The 16,022-nt window shown below is 33.9% G+C and overlaps 7 protein-coding genes and 1 non-coding gene across 8 annotated transcripts; 4 read left to right on the forward strand and 4 right to left on the reverse strand.

Annotated features, from left to right (window-relative positions):
- Positions 1 to 48: 48 nt before the first annotated feature.
- On the reverse strand, positions 49 to 3,291 carry NAEGRDRAFT_53507 (uncharacterized protein; the record flags this gene model as incomplete). Its single annotated transcript, XM_002670552.1, has 1 exon — positions 49 to 3,291. One exon carries the CDS (start codon positions 3,289 to 3,291, stop codon positions 49 to 51), a length of 3,243 nt encoding a protein of 1,080 aa, XP_002670598.1.
- A 243-nt stretch (positions 3,292 to 3,534) lies between these two features.
- On the forward strand, positions 3,535 to 3,605 carry NAEGRDRAFT_t705. Its single transcript has one exon. It is a non-coding gene; the product is annotated as a tRNA-Gly (tRNA).
- Positions 3,606 to 4,153: 548 nt separating this feature from the next.
- Positions 4,154 to 5,251, forward strand: NAEGRDRAFT_74504 (uncharacterized protein; the record flags this gene model as incomplete). Its single annotated transcript, XM_002670497.1, has 1 exon — positions 4,154 to 5,251. One exon carries the CDS (start codon positions 4,154 to 4,156, stop codon positions 5,249 to 5,251), a length of 1,098 nt encoding a protein of 365 aa, XP_002670543.1.
- Positions 5,252 to 5,312: 61 nt separating this feature from the next.
- On the reverse strand, positions 5,313 to 6,659 carry NAEGRDRAFT_74505 (uncharacterized protein; the record flags this gene model as incomplete). The annotated part of the gene is made up of 1 exon (XM_002670553.1): positions 5,313 to 6,659. One exon carries the CDS (start codon positions 6,657 to 6,659, stop codon positions 5,313 to 5,315), a length of 1,347 nt encoding a protein of 448 aa, XP_002670599.1.
- A 215-nt stretch (positions 6,660 to 6,874) lies between these two features.
- NAEGRDRAFT_74506 (uncharacterized protein) lies at positions 6,875 to 8,494 on the reverse strand (the record flags this gene model as incomplete). Its single annotated transcript, XM_002670554.1, has 1 exon — positions 6,875 to 8,494. One exon carries the CDS (start codon positions 8,492 to 8,494, stop codon positions 6,875 to 6,877), a length of 1,620 nt encoding a protein of 539 aa, XP_002670600.1.
- Positions 8,495 to 11,719: 3,225 nt separating this feature from the next.
- On the forward strand, positions 11,720 to 13,633 carry NAEGRDRAFT_59680 (uncharacterized protein; the record flags this gene model as incomplete). Its single annotated transcript, XM_002670498.1, has 1 exon — positions 11,720 to 13,633. One exon carries the CDS (start codon positions 11,720 to 11,722, stop codon positions 13,631 to 13,633), a length of 1,914 nt encoding a protein of 637 aa, XP_002670544.1.
- Positions 13,634 to 14,107: 474 nt separating this feature from the next.
- On the forward strand, positions 14,108 to 15,026 carry NAEGRDRAFT_59681 (uncharacterized protein). The gene has a single exon (XM_002670499.1). It carries the CDS (start codon positions 14,331 to 14,333, stop codon positions 14,904 to 14,906), a length of 576 nt encoding a protein of 191 aa, XP_002670545.1. The 5' UTR covers positions 14,108 to 14,330; the 3' UTR covers positions 14,907 to 15,026.
- A 6-nt stretch (positions 15,027 to 15,032) lies between these two features.
- On the reverse strand, positions 15,033 to 15,605 carry NAEGRDRAFT_74509 (uncharacterized protein; the record flags this gene model as incomplete). Its single annotated transcript, XM_002670555.1, has 1 exon — positions 15,033 to 15,605. One exon carries the CDS (start codon positions 15,603 to 15,605, stop codon positions 15,033 to 15,035), a length of 573 nt encoding a protein of 190 aa, XP_002670601.1.
- Positions 15,606 to 16,022: the final 417 nt, after the last annotated feature.

Consider the following 16,022-nt stretch of genomic DNA (forward strand, 5'->3'; position numbering starts at 1 on the left):
TCACATTGTAACTGATAAAACAAATGACTCTGTTTTCTATTATATTTTTTAATCAAGATAACTTCTAAACGCACAACAAATACCATTAATCAATCCAACGTGATTGAGGTAAGCTGTGTGGTTCATCTTTTTGGTCATTCTATCTATAATTGAGGCGTTAATCTTCTTCTTTTTGGAACCATCAAAGGCCTCTTCCTTTTCATCTTCACTACTATCGTCTCCAGTTTCTGGTTTCATAAAGGAATAAGTTCCAATAGACGAAACATCTTCATATAAATCACCAGAGTTATGCTTCTTATTAAAAACCTGTACAGATGAGTATTCCTTCTTTTCACTCTTACTGAAAAGATTACTCATATCGCATTTGCATCTGATAATTTTCACATAGGAGAAGGTTTCCTGAAGATTGGAAATCATTCTCTCCAGAACATCTTTGGAAGACTTTTTCTTGTTACTCTTCTTTCCAAATGAAATGTTATCAGACCAAATCAATGCAGACTCAATTGGAACGTATGTGTCTTGTTCTGATCCAATCAGCAAGACTTGTTTGAACCATGACAAATCGTTTGTCATTGAAAGTTTAAATAGCAAGCATTGTTCTAACTTGTGGCTTTCATAATTGGTCTTGTTATCTTTCGAATCTTTTACATCAGAATGATCCTCCATGGATAATTCTTGTAAACATTTCTCCTTTTTAAAGGATTTCAAAAACCAAATTCCAGCCCTTACTAAATTATTGGAGGCAAAACTCTCGTTATCCTTGTTAATCAGTGTTTTAATTGGACCAATACCAAGGTGAGGCACCGACAAACTCACAAAGGTATGCAAGTATGGAAAGACAGTTTTCCAGCTTGGTCTAAAGTAATAGAAGGCTGATCTCATAATTATTCCACCAAGTGAGTGGCAAATGAAACTAACTTTGTGGAAGAAGATTTCATTTTCCTGAATCATTTGAGTAATTTCATCAGTTACTAGTTTGGCCATTATTTTGATTGGTGCATTGTGGAGCTCACTTGAAGTATCTTTAGTGTGCAGCTTATCAAGAGATTTGACAATATAAAACTGGTGTCTATCATCTGGGAAGTGAAGGCCAAGGATTGTTTTAAATGTAACAAAATCGTAATGACTGGACTTGTAGCCAGGGATAAAGATAATTAAGTGATTCTTTGTAAGTGCTCCAGCATCTACCTTTTCTCCAACCAATAGTCCTTTCTTTTCAATTTCTCTATATTCATCCTTGGGTATTAATTGTGGTTCAAGATCATCACCCATTATATCGGCCACTGAAAACAATGGCTCTGCTGGCTCTGAAACTTCTGAAATTAAACTAAACTTGGAAAATCTTGGATAGAAAAATAAATTATTATCAATCAAATTATCAATTGAGGTGGTGATACATGTCTTTTCAGGGTACGGATCATTAATAATGGAACCTCCAAACACGGATTGATTACATTGGTCACTATCTCCATTCCAAAACTTTTCAAATCTTTGTATAAAATGTTTTTCCAAGTTATCTACCAAAGTTTTAGGATCGTTCACTATGGTGTTTTGTTGACAATACCATAAATCTTCAATACTCTCAAGAATTGGTGTAAATTTGGTGATAATAAGATCTGGAATTAGTTCAACATTTCCAACAGACTCAATGAGAGCACTCAGCTCGTCTAAAAATTGTTCCACTTCCTTGTTTTCTTTTCTTTCCAATATATGATGGTATTGATTTGATAATCCACTTGTGGAGGCAAGCTCTCTTAATGAATTTGTTGTTGGCATTGGTGGTTGAGTATTTCTTGTTGTTGTGTTACCACTTGCTGTTGATAGATTCAGAGTTGGTAACACTGGTGATGACAAACTTTGAATTTTTGAATGAATATCAGAGTAGGATTTTCTTCTCTTTCCTGAAAGGGGAACCTTTTTCGATGGGGAGGGAGGAACCTCAGAATCAGTAGGTGAAACAATATTAAGTTCTGGAATATCAGATACGGAAATTGATGTGCTGGAGGATACATTCATAGTACTTGCTGATTTGTCAATGTTGTTCGACTTCTTCTCTTCTCCTATTGTCATGAGCGATATTCTTGAACCCATGAGGCAATTGAGAATCTCCTTTGTGATTTCCAGAGTGTAAGCCACAATTTCCTTCTTTTTCCACCTCCTATTTCTTTTCAACAAACTTGGAAAGAGAATGTTCAGTATCTTGATTAAATTCTTCTCGTAGGACGAAATATTAGAGAACCAAGTCTCATCGAATTCAGTCTCTGGATCCTTATTCTCCTCAATTTCAATTACAGGTGATGAGCAACTCATCTTTGATGCAACCACTTCCTGATTCTTCAAAAACGTAAAATCTTCCAATGACCTTGGAATATCACTGCCGTACGAAACGTCAATCATTACACAATGGATTGAAGACTTTACAATACTGTAATACCAATTTTCAAAGATGGCTGGATAGGCAATATTGTATCCTCTCATTGCTTTTCTAATGGTGATTGTTCTGTCTGCAACTTTTACAAAATCATTGACATCCAATTGTTTGATCTTGTATTCGTACTTGTTTGAGTGCATTGCCTTCTCGAATTTCTTTTCCTCTCGTTGAACTTCTTCCTTATCCTTCGGAAGATGAAATAATTGAAAATCAATATCAATTAAATTATGCTTTAACAAAATTGCAATATCTGCAGTAAAATCAAAGATGAAAACCTCATTCAATAAAACCTCTTGTTCTCTATATCTGATATAGAAAACTTGACTCAGTTTTGAATTGTTATAAACTCTTGTTGTCTCTTCCTTAACAGTTTGATTCATACTCAAATCAATACCATTCCTCATCAATGATTGACTCAGAACAGTAGCATTCGGTGGTGTTGGAGGACTGGTTATTATTGCTGTTGAATCCACAAAACGAACAGAAAAGTCCGAGGCTGAATTATTATTTACATGATTAGCATCATATTTGCCACTTCTTCCATCCTTTGATGAATGCAAAATAAAGGAATTAATATGAAAATCCGATAAGGAAGCATCAATAGATCCATCATGATGTAAATTACTATTGCTACAACTACTATGAGAATTATTGTGAGAGGCAGAAGAACCCTTTTTGTATTTATGTTCCCTACTATGATGATGAAGAGTATTTTCTTCTTGTTGATGATTTCTTCTATTCACCTTTCCAAAACGTGGATTCACCTCCACCCTCACATAATAATAACCCTTGTGGAGCATTCCCGAGTTGATGAATCTCTCCATATTGACCATCAGCCTTACTTTGCCCTTGAACGTCATGTTGTCTCGTGCTGCTGATTTTTTATTTTCCTTATTGGCGCGATAATTTTTGAGAGAGTTTATTTGAGATATTTGTCAATGAACAACACGAAGAATGAGGTTTTGAAGGGTTTTGTTTCAAAGTGGGGAAAATAAGGAACTGGTGTTGATGCCTTAGATTGACAAGCAATGATGGAGCGAAATTTTAAAAGGATGTTGGATGTGGTATGTTCTGATATTTGTTGTTATGGTATTAAACAAGAAGCGTCGATGGTTTAGTGGTAGAATACGGCGTTGCCATCGCCGTGACCCGGGTTCAATTCCCGGTCGACGCATCTGAAAGATATCAATTTTTGCTTTTTACTCTTGTAATTGCACTTTCAATTTTTTACTATATAAACTAGACATGTGGGACTATGATTCTTCCAAATATCTCATTCTGATATTTTATATTGATCGAGATAATAACCGCAGTTTTGACCTCATTTTTTTACTTGACTTTTTTAAAGTTGTAAAAAAATAAAATCAATTAGGATTCTGTTCACTATCTTTCCTCTGTGTAATTACTAGCTATTACTTGATGAAAGGAAACATGAAATTGAAGTCTTCATTCATCTGATATTTATGTATCTTGGTTTCGGTTCCACAAACCTGCAAGGTGTTGGCGAGAAGGAAATATTTTGTTTTACCGGAGATGTTTTTTGTTCTTAAAATTGCCCGAGATGAATTTTTTTGAATACGAGAAATTGTTCATTGCCAAATTTGTTCTCCGATAAGTGAAAATTTAAGGTTTTGGTTGGATCATCATGGATATTGAAAAAACAATAAGAAAAAATAACCCTACTGCTAATTTAAACATTATATAATATATTATTGATATAAAATGGCATCTAATTCAATTCCAGCACTTTTTGAACCAATTACCATAAGAGGAATGACCTTAAAGAATAGAATTGTGGTCGCACCAATGTGTCAATACTCTTGCAATGATGGATTTGCAAATACTTGGCATCAAATTCATGCTACTTCGAGAATTGTTGGTGGAGCTGCATTATTCATTATGGAAGCCACAGGAGTTTCGGCCATTGGAAGAATTTCACCTAACTGTTTAGGATTATATAAGGATGAACATGTGGAAATGTTGAAAACCATTGTAGATCAATCACATGAATTGGGTGGAAAGATTGGAATTCAATTGGCACATGCTGGACGAAAGGCAAGTTTAGGTAGATTATGGGATAGTGGAAGATTGGCTTTATCTGAAGATAGAGGTGGTTGGGAAGTTGTCGGTCCATCTGAATTGCAATTTGATGATATTCACAAAATGCCAAGGGAAATTACCATTCCAGAAATTGAGGAAACTATTAAGGATTTCATTGAGGCTGCTAAGAGAGCTGTTAAAGCAGGATTTGATGTGATTGAGATTCACGGAGCTCATGGTTATTTGATTCACTCGTTCATGTCACCTGTGTCAAATTTGAGAACTGACATGTATGGTGGAAGTTTTGAAAATAGAACGAGATTATTGTTGCAAATTGTTGATGGAGTGCGAGGTGTTATTCCTGAGGAAATGCCATTGTTTGTGAGATTGTCATGTGAAGATTATATGGAAGAAGGTTGGACAAGTGATGATACTGTCAAAGTTTCACAAATTCTCAAAGATCATGGTGTTGATTTGATTGATTGCTCAACCGGTGGAACTAAACCAATTCAAAACGTTCATGGTTTGGTTGTTGAACCTGGTTATCAAGTTAAATATTCAGTTGCTATCAAGGAAAAGGTTGACATTTTGACAGGAGCTGTTGGTAAATTAGAAGATCCAATTTTGGCCAATAAGGTCATTGAGGAAAAGAAAGCAGACCTCGTTTTGATTGGTAGAGCCATGATGGGTGATCCTTACTGGGCTTTGAGAGCTGCCAAAACTCTTGGTTATGCCAATGCTGGAATTCCGCCTCAATACGGTTTCGCCATCAATTTGTAATGTTAAATATTTCAAAAAGTATTCCAATAAATTTAAATTATGAATTCCAAATTATTGTAAATTATTGTATTGAACAGTTTTTCTTCTTATCCTCATCATTTGATTCCTCTGCTTCTGGAGGAACTGCTCCATTGATTTCTTCCAACATTTCTCGAATGTCCTTTGCTAGTTCTTCACGACCTTCCTTGAGAGTGAGTGGTTTGGTGAGTACTCTGAATTCCATTGGTCGATTTCCCATCAATATTTCATTACTCACTGGATCATTCCAATCAAACATGCAAGGACTTGCTTGTTTTGAAAAGCTGTTAATTTCAATCATCCAAATCTTACTCACTGTACAATCACCAGTCTCATTCTTATCATACTCCACTGATACATCCAATACGAAGTTCTCTGTAGTGCTCAATCGTTTGGAAACCTCTTGAGCTAGCTCTTCAATTCCCTTCTGAATCTGTTCCTTCAACGTTCCATGTTGAATATCCTCCAAATAACAAGTTCTGAAATATTGAGTAATACCAGTCACTTGATGTTTCATTTCCTTTTCAAAATACTTGACAAACACTCGGAATTCATACTCTGGTCGTTTCATCTTTTTAAAAAGTCGAGCCACAAACTTTTGTCCAGGCAATTCACATTCTGGAGTTTTTTTCAGTTTTTCATCAATGAATAAGAGGGCTCTAAAAAGATCAGCATACATTCTCTCAGAGTGAATAACCAGATTCATGGCTTGCATTGCATTTTGGACACAGAGTTTGGCGTTGAGGGTTCTAACGACAGCCAATGGTTCATTGTAGGTCAATTCTCTATTCGAATCTTGTGAATTCTTGACAAGTTCTTGTTTCAAATGTTCCATAAACGATTCTCTGTGTTTGAGACAACCATCTTTTGGAGATCTTGTGGATGCACGTACGAAATATCCATTATTTCTATATTCACAATCGGAAGGCATAGATTCAAAAGTTTCGTGTAAATTTAAAGCAAGTTGTTGAATGAGAGTTGCATCCTTTTGTGTGAAAATCTTTTGTTTACGCAAGTTTGGTTCATAATTTTCCAAATCAACTTCACTTCCTTCATTAGAAACACTTTCGAATAAATAAAAATTCTCAACAATATTCGAAGGCTCACAATTAGCAAATCTTTTCATCAATTTAACTTTAGCTCCCTTCAAATAATAATACACCTTCTCCTCATCCAAATCTGTCCTATTCGAAAGCTCTGGAATTAATTGTCTCGGATATTTGTGAAAAATTTCATACAAGTGAACAACTGCATTTGCTTGTTCGATTGTGATTGGCATGAATTTAGTGACAAAAGTCAGTGGGTTGCCATCAAAGCAACAATCATACCAATCCTCCACCCGAAAATCGTAGAATTTCTTGTGTGATGATGGACTTTCTTGTGATGACATTTTTTTTATTGATTGTAAAAGATCTCTAAAATGTTCACTTTTCTTAAACTATGAACTTGTTTAGAACTAGCAGTAACCTATTTCAAAGTTCAATTATTGTAAGGAATTAACCAATTGTTTCATTATCAAATAATTTCTCTAATTCCCTTTGAAAATCTTTCATTAAAATTGGTTTTTTTAATACCAAGTCGAATCCAGATTCTAGTAATGATTCATCACTCCCAAACATTTGCAGTTACTGCTACAATCTTGCATTTTCTCTCCTTCTCAATTGACCTAATGAGTTTGCAACATTCCTTTCCACAGATAATTGGCATTAGTAAGTCCAATAAGATTAAATCAAAATTCATTTCCTTTTTGAATGTTTCTAAAGCTTCTAATCCATCACATGCTGTTTGAGAATTAAATCCAAGATTGTTTGTCATTTTCTGTAAAACTTTTCTATTGACTTGGTTGTCATCAACAACAAGAACCTTTTTGGAATGAAAAATTGAATTAGAATTGGAAGGAGCAATTGATGTGAGTTTGGTTGATGAAATTTTAGAGTGGATTGTGGTAATAAAGTGTTCAATTCGAGTAGGTAGGTAAATGTCAGATGTTGACAATTGAGAGGAATGCCTGAGACTCGTAGAAATAATTATAGCATTCGTAGTGATTGGACTAAATGATTCAATAGTAAATATTTTTGAATTAGATGGGTAAAATATCAGAACTTTTGATTGTGGAAGGGTATTTGATTGGAAATATTTTGGAATATTTCCAATAACATCATTTAGAGATTTCAAAGTATTAACTTTCATCGAATTTACATTTGGATAGATGGATCTACACAGTTGCTCTAAAGAATAGGATAAATTATCATTCTCTTCTAGAATTAAAACTTGTCTGATTGAAAAGTTCTTAATTTCCTCAATTTCCTCAGAAATTCTTGAATCAATTTTCGCAATTTGAGACATGTTACATTTCTTTAGAGGAATGTAGATTGTTACTTTGGTTCCAACTCCAATTTCACTCTCAAAATTGATTTTTCCATTCATTAGCTCAATGAATTGATTCGAAAGTGATAAACCAATTCCATGGCTTTCGTGGAATGAGCCTCTATTTTGATTAATAACAGAATAAGAGTAATACCTTTCAAAATCCATAGATGCACCATCAACAGTGTGAAATGGTCGGAATAAATTACGAATATCTTTTGTTGGTATTCCAATACCAGTATCCTGACAAGTTACTTTCAAACATATAAATTCCTCCGTATCAATAATGCTCCTTCCCTCTAAGAATGGATAATCTTCATCTGTTTTATCACAAACTGTGCAATTCAACATAATACTTCCTTTTTTAGTGTATTTGACAGAATTAGAAACAAAGTTGAGCAAGATTTGTGACAATCTAACATGATCTCCTATCAAATATAGTGGAACCTTATTTAAATCAAGAACAGATTGCAGCATCAGTCCTTTTTCTTTGGCTAAATTTGTGAAAACTGACAATATTGAATCAGTCAATTCTAAAATATTAAATGGAAAGTTGTTGAGCTTAATTTTACCAAGTTCTAAGTTGCTAATCTGAAGATAGTTCGAAAATACATCCATGAAAATCTTGGAATTGCTTTCAATATCATGTAATAATTCTAATTGAGCCTTCAAGTCGTTTTGCAACCTAGTGACAAACTTTCCAAAACTCTCTATTTTCAATCCCACCAAATTTTGTAAAGTTTCCGAAATCTTTTTCATATCTAGTTGCATTAATTCAACAGTAACCAAAAGTCCATGTAATGGATTTCTCAACTCATGAGACAAATTGGAAATAAATTTCGTCTTGGATTTGTTCATTTCTTTTTGATTGTAAAGAGCAATTCTGGAATTAATGGTTTCATCGTATTGTTGTTCCACTAAATCTTCATATACAAATCCAATAAATATGGGAGTGCTGAATGCTATGATCGGTTCCAACAGTTTGATTATTCTATCTCTGTTCGAATCCCAAATATGTTGAAATACGTAAGGTGTTTGCCTTTCTAGATGCGTTAAGGTAAAGAACTTGCCTCCATTTCCTAAATGTTTCGAACTATACTCAAAAGCAAGGTACTGTGCAACAATATTCGAAATGAAAATAACCAGGAAGTTCAATATCAACATTTTCTTTCTAAAATAGGAAGTATGAGTCAAGGTCAACAAGGCATACATATTTATCAACCAGATTGGAACTTCCCTTCCCAAATAAACCTGCATGGTCAATCTGACCATCGCATTTGCCACAGTTTTGGCTAAATACCCAAATTCCAAAGTATTCAAATGATTCAAATCTTTGCTCTTCAACACTGCTCTACCTGCAATTGCATTCACAATCAAATCAATCGCAACAAGTATCAAGAAATTCACTCTCTCAATAAAATTCTCAATCCAAAATGAACAAATCAGAAGAATCATGACGAAATATCCCAAAAAAACTGGAGCCATTCGTTGTTGGACACTATTAATCTTCATTTTGAATTTGATATTGTCCATGCATCTTCCCTGTTGCTCCTGCTTAGCAAAAAGATTCGGAAGAATTTGAGAAAGCTGTTTGGCGTAGTAATTGACCATTTTTTTGTGATGTTGAGGAGATATTGAACATCATGATGAATTATTTACATATCATCCTACATCGTCTTCGGTTTTGATCCATATGATATAATTTTTTCTAAATATTCATAATCTCTTTGATGATGAACTTCATAAAGAAAGACTTAGTAGTATGGACGGCAGGTTATCTCATAAGGCCAGTTTTCATTAGGATAAAGAGATGAATGATGATGAAGTATTTTTTTAAAAAAATAAATATCCCTAATGACGGAAATAAGTGGTAGTTTGCAAAAAATCGAGGGGTAAAATCAGGTACCACTATCTGAACAGTGGTTTTTATCAAATCCAGACCTGGCTTTTTGAAAAAGTGAGGGGTTGATTTGTAATAAATTGAGGACTTGAATTTTTTACAATCATAACCTAAACTTTTATTAAGAGTCAACTTAGCAGAATGGAATGGTTGGAAAAATGACCAAGACCAAATGAATCAACAAATGAAAATGTGAGGTCTTTGAGGTTAGTAATTGGCTCCGTGAAAGTGTGAGTAAATTTCCCATCCACATAATTATCCAAAACAGCAAATACAGTATTGTTCTTCTCAATAAAACTTGTGATTATTACACTTCTAAAATATTAGTTGCAATTTAGCCATGAAACCACTTACTTTCCACTGCTAGTAAAAGCATATTGAGATTGATTTAAGTGAAAAATCCATTGATTTGACACTAGCAATGTTCCCTGAAACAGTCTTGACCACCAAATCTGAAAGGGATGTATTAATACGGAAATCCTAAAGATATCAATAAATTAATTAATTTAAATACTTACATGATTCTTATCTATTAGTCGTAGAATTAAATACCTTTACCATTTTGCCAAAGTTGAGCACATATTTCAACAGAGCATCTTTAGTTTTACATAATAAATGATCTTTGGGAAGCAATTCTCCTAATAATTTCAATAACAATCCAATCTTTGATGTTGCAATCTCGCAAAATACAATAATAAAGAGAATAATTGTTATTGCTGTAACAACATTCACCGCCTACCCCTTATACAATGATTCGTCAACAATACTACTACTATTGTCATTTAAATCAAATCATCCTCCCAATTCTCCAAAACTGAAACTCTCTTGCTCATGAAAAATTACTTCTTGTTGTCCAGATTTCAAATTTGATTCATCTATTCCAATTTCAAATTTCCAGTTAATAATTGTTCCTTTGTTACATTTTTGCTAATATCTTCATAGTCTCTTTTACAACCTTCTTGATACGTTTTCGTTCTCTGTATGTTTTTGTGTATTGAATGTTTTTCTTCTTAACGCTTTTTGATTCATTTTTAATGTTTCATAAATGATAGACTTCTTAATTTAGAAATTCTTCTTTCCCAATAAAAGTGCTTTCTGTAGATGGTGTTGGAGCCAAGATTAGATTTGAAGAGGTTGTTATTTCAGATAAAATCAATGAAGTAGAACACCTTGACATTCAGTTGGTAGAGGATATTTGCTTGACTTTTCAAAATGAGTGTCTCTTCAGTGAAATCAAGGACAAGATCAAAGACTATTTGAGTTCAGCTTTGAAAAAGAGAAGAGTCGAATTGAAGTTGAATAGTGTTTGTGACTTGTAAATTGGTGTGATGAGTGTGATGTGACAATTCTAAAAATTGAATAAACCAAATTTGTGTGCTATGGTGTGTTAGCCATTTAGGAATTGAATTTTGGTGGTCTGTTGTTTTTCGGAATGAGGTAGTTGTTTTTCAAAAGTAGCCGCCCTCTATTCTTTTTTCGAAAAATCAACTCCCGAATTTAATAAAACTTAATAGTTAAATACAGGGTACAATTTATGAAAAACACCAACCCTGTTGTTTAGCTGTGTGATTCTGATGAAATGTGGTAGATGATTTGTGTCAAAGTAGGACCTAAATTCATTTTTTTTTTGCTCAGGTTGGTGGTTTTTTGCAGTTCAGGGGTAAATCCCGTCATTAGGGATTTTAAAAAAAATCTATTAAATAGATTAACAACATATGATATTGGAATTAATTTTCATCCGAACATTCAACAAGAAAGCATAGGTCATGCTAACAACAATATTGCTGGAAATTTTTGTTAATTATTTTTCATAAATAATAAATCTATTCAATTTTCATCAAACTTACCAATTTCAAATAATCTCATACTGATATTATAATAACATTTAATTGGCATGAATCTCAGTAGGCACCATATTTTACCTTGCCTTCCAAAAACAATGTTTACCGCCAAAAAAAATGAATATAATCTACAGCACACGACAACACATTACAAGCCTAGGGGCATCTGTTCTGGGCCAATTCAATGATAATCGGTGATGGGTGAATGATTGCAAGCAGGACAATGGAGAGTGACTGAAAAACAACCCAAGCATTTACCAAATTAAAAAGAAATTCCAACACAATAAGCCGTACTCCCTCTACGGCTCCTCTCCTTGTTGAAATTCGCATTTGTTTGTCATGATGGTGATGTTGATGGATTGGCTGCTAGACTGGTTTCATCAGCAATACATGAATCAATTTAAAGTTCCATCATCTTCCCTCTCGAATATCAATCTTCCCTCTAATTTTAATAATTACTATGAACTATTTGCTTCATCACAACAACAACAATATAATTCATCGAATAATGATGGTATTCAAGTGAATGGAACAAGATGCCATCCAATACTATTCAATTCTGGAGGTATTTCTATGGAACCTGAGAATCCAAAGTTCGAATATGGAATTTGTCCTGATACTATTTTCACAGTTATCTTTACAGGCATTACATTGGCCTTCTCTCTTGGCTTTCTAATATTTGGATTGATTGGAATTATTAAAAAACGAAAGAGTGGACACATCAAGGCAAGAAATCCAATTCTAATGGTTTCAACCTTGGTGGCAAGCTTTTCGTTTGTTCTCATTTCGACGTTGAGGTACTTAGTTGGGAGAAAGATATTCCCGTGTGCATTGTTTGCATTGACTTTCTTCATTATTGTTCCACTTATTATTATTCCAACTCTATTGAGATCTGTTAGATTGTATTGCATGTTTAAATTGAACATGATAAAGGTTGGAAATAAGAGAATGTCAACTAGTAGTGTTCCAACAAACTTGGCAATGAATACTTCACAAGTATCAGCAACAGCTTTAAGACTAGATCTCAACAAAGTGGAACCTGTAACAACAACAACAGACCAACAAACAGCACAAATGCAACAATCAGATTTTGCATCACCTGCAGATTCTTCAACAACAACAGATCAGACAACACAACTGCAACAATCAGAAACACCGACAAGTGGAAATGATTCACCTCAACCTGCTCAACAACAAACTTCCACTACACCACGTTCAGTCAAATTTCAGGAAGCAAAATCATCCAACATTGATACAGTGGAACCTTATGATTCTTGGAATGAAGTTTCGGATATTGATATTTTATCTGACATTGCTTCAGATTATGCCCCTCATATGATGGAAGAGGCAGATTTGAAGAAAATCAGAATATTGACCTTTCTTACTAGTAACAAATTTATTGTAATCACTTATGCTGTTCTCATTCCTATTCATCTTGCCTTTTGGCTTGTATTAGGAGGTATTGAGGAAGGAATATTTGAAAGAGATCCCACTCAGAAGAGAGTCTTTTTAGAAGATGGAGGATTACTCATGTTCTCACACGGTTGCATTACAAATTACAAAACTGTAATCATTATTGTTGTACAGGCTGTTCTCTACATACTGGCTGAGATTATTTTACTGATTTTTTGCGTATTTGCAGATAGAGATACATGGAAAATCAAAATAGAAACATTCGTGGTAGTGATATTCCAATTTACCTTTACAGTTTTGTTTGGTTGTGAACAAATTAGTGTTATTTATACTCTCATTGAATTCATCTTCCCCTCAGGAAACGTTATGGCGACTGCCACTGTAATTGAAGTATTTATTAGTGTAATTTTACCACTCATCTATTCCATCATTAGAGATGAGCGAGCAAAGAAGTATAGTGGTGAATCTGATTTAGAAAAGGTTTTGAAAAACAAGCGAATGTTCGCCAAATTATTGGAATTTTCAAGAAAATCATACTGTCCAGAGAATATTCTCTGCTTTAAAGATATTCAAATTTACAAACGATTGAAACAACCTGGAAAGAAAAAGATGGCAGACTATATCTGCCAAACTTATTTGCGTCAATTTGCTCCTCTAGAATTGAACATGCCTCACTCTGAAACAAGATATGATGATATTATGGGAAAGTTGGAAAGAAAGGAAACTTTGGAAAAGAACTTATTTGATTATTTGAGTGTAACATGTCTCAACAATATGCAAGATGTATTTGAGAGATTGAAAGAAACCGATTCATCAGTTAAAGATTTTATCAATACAAAGTAAGACGAAACACAGTTTACTTTTTGAGAATATGATCTTGCATTGCAGAGGCAATTCTTCTAGCCTTACTCAATGCAATGAATCCATGACTAATTTCAATAGAGGATGAATTATTCATTATCAAACTAATGATACCACCATTCTCACCATTAACTGTAGAAGAAGTGTCAACTGCAACTGTTACATCTTTAATGTCAGCCAAATTATATTCCTCAGTAGATTCTCCACAACTTCCAAAAATACTTCCATAATTATGAACAACCAATAATTGTTGTTCCTCATCAATGGAATAGTCGGTTGATGTTTGTTTGAGAGCAATGCAAAGGAATGGACATCCAATGCATGGACAAATAAAACAACAGACACATCCAACCATTCCAAAAATATTGGCCATAGTGTTTGGCTCGGCTTTGATGAAGAAGTTATTGTTGTTTGACATTTTTTTTGATTTTTGGTTGTTGATGAACTTTTGTGGCTATTTCAATCATTGCGCATGGAACTTTATTCGAAAGGGCACTTTGCTGACAAAACGTGTTCTTCACATATTGTTCAAGTCTTCTTTGAAAATATCCAAACAATCCTATTTTTTGATCAATTTTTGTAAACATTTGAAAAACATCACAATTTATCTAATTTCCATAATTGACAAATTTCCAAATCCAAAAGGCATTAGCAAATTGAAAAATTCCATCTTTAAAAAATGTACACTCCTTCCATCACTGAAACCATCGAAAATCCACCACCAACATCAAAACCAATTAGTGGTGGAAGCAATGCAACCTTCGAACCATCATCTTCAACACCCTTCTCACCAACTGAACATGCAGTACAATTACAATATCCTCCACCAGAATCAAAATCAAATCCTAGTGATACTTATATAAGTGAACAGGTTCCTGTTTCGAAACCTGTTACTGCACTCATTGAGCCACCAGAATTAAAACCAGCAGTGGCTGCATCTGGTCAACCATCAAGTAATTCACCTCCCAAGACAGATATCAAAGATCCAAAAAGTTTACATCTTCCACATCTTCATGTACCTTCAATGTTTCATGATAAATCTGATCCTATTCATAAGGTTAATGAATATGATGTTGATGGAATAAGGCAGAGAAGGCTTATTTATGGAGCTGTATTGGATCGCTTTGTTTATGTCTGTTTGGATGTTGGTGCATTCCTTGGATACCTTTCGTATTTGTCCATACGAAATATTCCAGAGCAACAAGTGCTAGAGCTAGAAGATATTCTCAGTTGGCTAAAATTACTTGGATTGTAATTTTGATATCCTTGTTGAGTGTTTTATTGTTGGGTATTCTAGTTGCAATTGTTGTGCCTTCAGTTTATTCTGTTCGTCATCAAAAAATTTAACATTTGATTCGAATAAAAATTTTATTGTAAAGTGTTATCTGTTAAAAATTCCAATTGAAAATAGAACAATTAACACAATCATTACAGCAACCAAGAACATGAATACATTCGAAAATAATACCCCAATTGCAATCCATCGACATCTCTCCGAAAATGCATAAACACGTGGACTTTCGGTTGGATTCGATCTAAATCTAAAATAAACTACACTAAATGGAATAAAAGCCAATGGAACCATGCAAAACATTGCCAAAATTATGGAAATCAAAATTGCTAAATGATAACTCGATCTTGCATTGTTTCCTTCCACATCAATCACTTGTCCTTTTCCTGTTGGTTTTTGAATGACTGGTGGTGGTTGTGTTATTTGGGATTTGGAAGGAATTTGTAATTCTGCATCTGCTGGTTTTATTTCTTCTTTGGTTGTGGGGGTTGAGATTTCTTTGGCATTAAGAGATTCTTCACTTTTATTCGAAAGATTTTCTGCTGGCAAACTTCCATTCGAAGCTTTGGCTGGAGTTTCCTTTATGGCAGTTTCTGCAATTACTTTAATTTGCAGAGGTGAAAGTTGAGCGAATTGTTCAGGATTCAAAACTACGGTCGTCATGAGTTTCGAATAGTTTCAATTTTTTTTATTGTTGATTTCGTCGGTATGCAAATCTGGTGTGAAGGTAAAAGGAAATGTTCTTTTTGTAAATTTTCTTACAATGGAAATCGATCATGAGTGCAGGAGGATTCTGTCGCTGATGCTAAACTTTCAATTTGTGTAGAAACTCCTTTCGAATTGTTATCCTAAACTTTTTGTATCGAGCATGATCTTTCTTGAACCTTAATCTCAATCATTCAACATCTTTGTTAACGGTTTCAATAGTTTCCTTATTAATCTTTCAATATATTTGAAGTTTCCAATAACAAACAATGTTTACAATATCTAATTAGAAACCTAAGGAGTCAATTTTTTTAATGTGCTTCCACTCCTAGCAGAACTTTCAGAATCTCCGGTAAATTATGTAATCAGAACATC

Source organism: Naegleria gruberi (genome assembly GCF_000004985.1).
Source record: "Naegleria gruberi genomic scaffold NAEGRscaffold_70, whole genome shotgun sequence".
Taxonomy (NCBI): domain Eukaryota; phylum Heterolobosea; class Eutetramitea; order Acrasida; family Naegleriidae; genus Naegleria; species Naegleria gruberi.

Excerpts from the sequence above, each read along its gene's own strand:
- NAEGRDRAFT_59681 (XM_002670499.1), top strand. The coding sequence starts at position 14,331 with ATGTACACTCCTTCCATCACTGAAACCATCGAAAATCCACCACCAACA.